At 39.9% G+C, this 6,274-nt stretch overlaps 1 protein-coding gene across 1 annotated transcript; it reads right to left on the minus strand.

Annotated features, from left to right (window-relative positions):
- Positions 1–1,134: 1,134 nt before the first annotated feature.
- On the minus strand, positions 1,135–5,618 carry LOC113472487 (the record flags this gene model as incomplete). Its single annotated transcript, XM_026832256.1, has 8 exons — positions 1,135–1,278; positions 1,524–1,778; positions 2,064–2,103; positions 2,840–3,005; positions 3,329–3,578; positions 3,916–4,172; positions 4,782–4,991; positions 5,471–5,618. Coding segments are annotated over 8 exons (1,470 nt in total), but the record flags the coding sequence as incomplete, so codon positions are not given.
- Between the last annotated feature and the right edge of the window lie 656 nt (positions 5,619–6,274).

A 6,274-nucleotide genomic window follows, 5' to 3' on the forward strand; every position in this document is an offset into this window, starting at 1 on the left:
AGAGTATGTTCAAAGTTTCAAATCAGAACAAAGAGAGAAAGAAAGGTAAAAAAGTTGTAAAACCCATGACCCGAAACCTAGAGAGGAGGGAAAAGAGAGAAATTACCACACCTTATTAAACTACCCAATGAAATTTACCAAGCAAAGATGGGTAACATACCGAAAATCTGCAGTTCTTTGTCAGAAAAAGTGGTTGCAATAGTTTACCCGTTTGGGCATTTTTCTGAAATAACAAGATTTTCATGTTTTTCATGTTTTTTTTTTTTTTTTTTTAAGTTAATAGTTTAACAGGGTTTCAAAATAAGAGGGTAGGTTTTTCAACACAGGTAAGTTAAATATCAAACAACACACACATTTGAGTACAAAATTGGGACACAAGGGGATATGGCGGGTTACATGCAAAGTAACACGGGGGGGTAGCGAATTATTTTTGGGTCAATTCCTAATGGAATGATTTTGCTTTGGAAAAAATTGCCTGGAAAGGAGTTAAAAGTTAGATGAGCCAAAAGGTTTGATCTGTGCCCTAAAAATACCGTCGGACAACAAAAACCCCGGGCGCGACTACCATTTTTTTTTTTTTTTTTTTTACCAATTTGTACACGTTTTCAAGAGATCTGTTCTAATACTTTTCAGCTTTCATTTTATTTTTCTTCTCCTTCACGTACCTATCCTCTCTCTCTCTCTCTCTCTCTCTCTCTTGTCATCTTCATTTACTTTACCATACAACACCTCTATCTATCTCTTTCTCTCTCATTCTCACATTAGTCTGTTCTAATACTTTTCAGCTTTCATTTTATTTTTCTTCTCCTTCACGTTTTATCCATGTCCATTGGTGCAGAATGCATTTGTCTTTACAGTTTGTTCCTTCTCTGCCCCTTTATTTTCCTTTCATCTCTTCTCCTTTTTTTTCTTCGTTCCACCCTCTCCGTCTCTCTTTGTTTCTACTTTTCCACATAATTATCATAATGTTTGGTACCTATTTTTTATTATTATTATTATTATTATTTGCTGGAAGTATTTCGAAGATTTTCCCACTATAAAAAATCCCTTAGCTACCAGTACAGGGAACTCCTGTCTGAGTTCTGTTGATAGGGTGCACCACACGGTGTTATGTTGTTATAGACCAAGGCTTACCAGTACAGGGAACTCCTGTCTGAGTTCGGCACACCACTGTTGATAGGGTGCACCACACGGTGTTATCTTGTTGAAGAAATCCCGTAGCTCCCGACACACGTTGGCGTTCCGATTCAGCTCGATCTTGGATATCCGCAGCCATTCCTGTCCGGAGAAGAGAAAAAGAAACATGGTCAAGGAAAAATTAAATAATAAAAATCCCTCAAAAAAGGCTTTATTAGATGAAATTCCTGATTTTCTGATAGAACATGTCATCCAGATATAACTGTACCAAGTTTCAAATCAATTCATCCAAGAAAAGTGACTCAAATATAGGTACCTACATTATATGAAATTACGGTATGAATAGGTAAAAGCACATTATGGAGGAAAAGTTGTATAAGGTAAACTTCAAGTAAACTCAGAATGCTATCCCTGCTCTGGGCAGGTTTGAGGATATGTGAGAAAGCAAACTGCATGGCCTGCATAGCCGGCTCCAAGCCGAGACCAGAGGCCGAACTGATGCTATCACCGCGGCCGTGTATAGAGGTTGAAGGCCGGTGGAAGGTGCGACTGAACGAGTGGCGCTGGGCCAGGTCCAGTGTGTCTCCGGCCCCGGTGTTTGGATCTGAGGACCACCCGGAACAGTCCAGTGTGAGGTTGACCTGGTGAGGAGAATGGGAGAATTAGTTCTAAATATATTTGCGGTGAAGCTAAGAGCCTTATCACAAATTTTGTGGAAATCACAGCTGAGCATTACCAAGAAACTCTTTTACTATTTCTGACATTTCTATATTTTTCTTTTATTCTTTTTACTCTGGTGATGCCGCCTAGTGTGATCCTCATCCTCCCACGAACCTAACCAATTTAACTGGTTTTGCACTTCTACTAGGACTCACTAGGAGTCTGAAACATCTACGAGGATTCGTACTAGGCGTTACCTCACTTACTTTCCGTCGTTTCCGCAGCGTACTCGCATCAGTATCCGTACTGGAACTTACAACTAACAAGATACAAAGAGGTAAATAAAGACCTGACTTTCAAAACAAAATAATGTATCTACTACCCAAGAAAAATAATATGGTACCTACATTGCTCATTGATGGTAGTTACCTACCTATCTACTTGGGTAATTCTTTCTCTTTGTTCGGAAGTCCAAATAAAAACACATACCTACTTTTTAGCTCAATTCTTTGTTACATTGGATAAAAGCTGATTTAAAGCCCGATATAAGTCGAATTAAACCCGGACAACACTCACCTCAATGAACGTGAATATAGCACGATGCCAAGGTGGCACTTCAAACTGAATACAAGCCGGACTATCTCGTCTCCTATTGGTCCGATCGCTGGGGGTCAATGAACTGCGCCTTACCCACGAAAATAATAAGGTGCGTGAAGTTAGCACCACAACTTTTGCTGCGAATTTGTACCAAAGCCCATCATTTAGTACCCATTTTGTTTTTGTAAGTTAGTTATTTTTTTTTTATACGATATTTTTTGATTTTCCATAAGTATTAGCAATTTCATAGGACAAAGAAAATTTGTTGAGTAATATTGAACTATTGAACCCATCCATAGGGGACATTTTTTTCTATCCATGTAATGCCTTCAGTTCACTAAACTATTTGTCCCATTTAACCTCCTTTTTGAACTCAACTGTAACATGTTCCATTCAATAAAACCCCAGTTTTTCTCCTTCTGTTCTTCGAATTTCCATTTTCCACTAGATTACCTCTATTGCTTTGAGGACAGCCACCACTGCATTCTCGATGCACACACCCAACATGTTCTTCGAGTCAGGAGCGACTACCAGTGGTGGAGATGCAGAGGTTTGCGTGATGTAGTCATCCTCAGCAGACTCCATCAGGGGTGTAGCGGGAGGGGCGTCCTCTGGAATGAAAAATGGATGTGAAGGGACCAGAGTTATCAACCCTCCATAACAAACACATTTGTAGTTCAGAGATACTAAGGTTGAGATACTCATTTCCTACTTTATATCTTCAAAATATGCAGACATGAAAAGGAAGACACCTGATAGAGTAAAATGGAGAGCGATGAAACCAATCTTAGCATTGAAACAGATGATGATAATGTCTCCAAAAACTGATAGGAAAGGTGAGATAATACAGATGTACCACTGGCGCTAAAGCTATTAACTTCAGTGATCCACTGAGAACTGGAGCAGTTAATATGCTAAGAAGGATTCTCCTTACCTTGCAGAATATCATAAATGGAGAACTTTAAGTTGACCCGATGTTGGAACCCGAGATAGACCAGTGTACGGGCAGCATGGTGCTTCACATATTTGGCATACTTGGTGCTGTGGTTTGTGTAGTACCACTCGTCAGAGGGCAGCAGGAGTTGGGATAGCACATCGGGAAGGCCGTGATCTACTAGGTTGCGATGATGGTGAGGGGAGAGCGATAGGGTGGCCACGATTTGAAGGACTAGCACGAGAAGTTGCTGAAACACGAGGGATAGAGTTCGTGAAAAATTGGAGAAAGCTGTCAAATATTTTGAATGTGAAACGATCAAAAACAAATATCTTATTGCCATTCAAGATACATACGAGTAAGTGCACCAAGTTTCAAGTCAAATAGCTCAGTAAAAATGGCTCAAAAGTTGGTAAGTTATAACTTATAAGATTTGACCCACATATACAAACAAAGATGTGAGGTTAATAAAAGCATGTGGGGAGAATAGTAGAAAAGTGATTGAATCAGCCTTTGATTAGTTTTTTCTCCTTTTTCTCCCCTGTTATTGTGTGTAGCTCTGCTTCACCTCCATCTATGTAACTTACCGGGTCGTGCGTTGAGTCAAGAGCAGCACAGAGGATCTTCAACTGGGGCTCCTGACTAAGCTGATCCTGTACGGAACTATTCTCCACCATGAACAAGAGCACTCTGGCGGCGAGAATCTGAAGGCAGTGGTAGCTACAGTGGCGCCATCTATTACTGGGTGTGCACTGTTGCCGAGACCCGATCACGCGCTTGTACAGGGTGATCGAGTTGTGCAGAATGTTGAGCACGGAGAGGGCGTGAACACTGGAGAGGACGTCTGTGTGGAGGTGAACACAGTATAAATATGAGGTTGATAATATAAGAGATAAGGAGGACAGGATAGAAGAGCTTTACTTTCAATAGGCGGGTTAATTCAGGATTTTTTTTTCCATCAAGGTTTGATCGAGGGAAGTGTAACTTACTAATGTCTTATCGTTCCGAAAGCGAAAAGAGAAGGAATACAGGAGAGGAAAACCAGTTACTGGGTGTGCACTGTTGCCGAGACCCGATCACTCGTTTATACAGGGTGATCGAGTTGTGCAGAATGTTGAGCACGGACAGGGCGTGAACACTGGAGAGGACGTCTGTGTGGAGGCGAACACAGTATAAATATGGGGTTGATAATATGGGAGATAAGGAGGACAGGATAGAAGAGCTTTACTTTCAATAGGCGGGTTAATTCAGGATTTTTTTTTTTTTTCATCAAGGTTTGATCGAGGGAAGTGTAACTTACTAATGTCTTATCGTTCCGAAAGCGAAAAGAGAAGGAATACAGGAGAGGAAAACCAGCCACTCCGAGAGCGAACCTTATTTGTTTAAGATAAAGTTCGCCCCAGGCGGGATTCGAACCCGCAATAAACCTCTTAGAAATCCTTCAACCACTCACCCAGAATACTCTGCTCCGTGTTCTCAATCTGATTGTCATCAGGGGGCGGCGTTTTGACCGGATCAGCCTGTTCAACTGAAGTATACTTCCAAACTGACCCGAGCCGCTTCGTTCCCAGTTTTGGTCCCCGGTTTGGTCGTGCGGTTGAGCTCAGGTTGACGTCCTTTGAATGATTGTTGTTCCTGGCAGAAGAGAAGAGGTTAGAATAGGCTAAAAGATAGAAAATATTAAAATAACTACATATCTGGTCTGACTAGGATACATAGATACCTATCTAAAAAAGTTCCCTTTTTCAAGTGAAGACAATTTTTCCATTTTATTTATGGCTGTGTTCACAAATAGTCAACGGCCGGCGATCGTCCTCACCGCCTCGAAAACATGGATTCACTTTGTTAATCAACATCGACCGACGGCCGCCGACTATGTATGGACACACCTTTAAATCTATGCGTGGACACACCATCGATTGACGGCCGATCGACTAAGTATGTTTACGTAAGTTTCCGTCAAAAGGGGAACAAACTTACTTTGAGGGAGTTGTGCATGAGGGCGGCTATTTTCTTGTTGACGGACAACCCAACCAAAAATGTAGTTAGGCTGATAAGTCTCGAACGGTTGGTCTTCTCCAATAGGAACTTTTGAATCTCTTTAATTATTAATTAATAAATTTAAAATACCATCATTATTACCTGTATATTGCAGATCATGTACGCCATGCATAAGGTTGAGGCATATCTTGAGCAGAAGGATAAGACAGGCGTCCAGCTCATTTTTCTTCTTAGCATCCTCCACAGGGTCTGCACTGGGGGATGTTCGAGAGTAGTTCTCGATGGCGATCTGGGAAAATGGTGGAAAGAAATTCGTCAGGGTGAGAAATTTTCCAATGGTATCATGGTATCCTTGTCTCACCCTTCTCCCGGTAACCCTTCCCCCCCGGTACAAACACCCCCTTTAGGGTCAGGTTCTCTTCCTCCATTAGGTTAAGCCTGAGTCGGAGGAGGAGAGTTCTATGACTATTATTGTATTTTATACAAAGGTGGGTATGAGTTTAGAGATATGTTTTCCTAAACATTATAATAAAGATAATATTAATAATTGATAGAGTAAAAAAAAGAAAAAAAAATAAATAAATAAAAAATGATAAAAAATCAAAGATTTCCCATTTATTCCCTTTTAAGATATTATCTCAGTAATTCCAATTTTTATTTTCTGTTTTCCTAAACATTATAATAAAGATAATATTAATAATTGATAGTAAAAAATAAGAAAAAAAAATTAAATAAATAAAAAATGATAAAAAATCAAAGATTTCCCATTTATTCCCTTTTAAGATATTATCTCAGTAATTCCAATTTTTATTTTCTATTATTTCCCCTTATTCCCAATTTTTCCTTCTCTTTCTCTTTTTCCCTCCTTCTCTATTTACTCCTTTTATCTCACTCTTTTTCCTCTTTGTTCCTTTATGCTCATACTCTAATTCTTTTACATTTAAG

The sequence above is a fragment of the Diaphorina citri genome, unplaced genomic scaffold (assembly GCF_000475195.1).
Source record: "Diaphorina citri unplaced genomic scaffold, Diaci psyllid genome assembly version 1.1 scaffold5766, whole genome shotgun sequence".
Lineage (NCBI taxonomy): Eukaryota > Metazoa > Arthropoda > Insecta > Hemiptera > Psyllidae > Diaphorina > Diaphorina citri.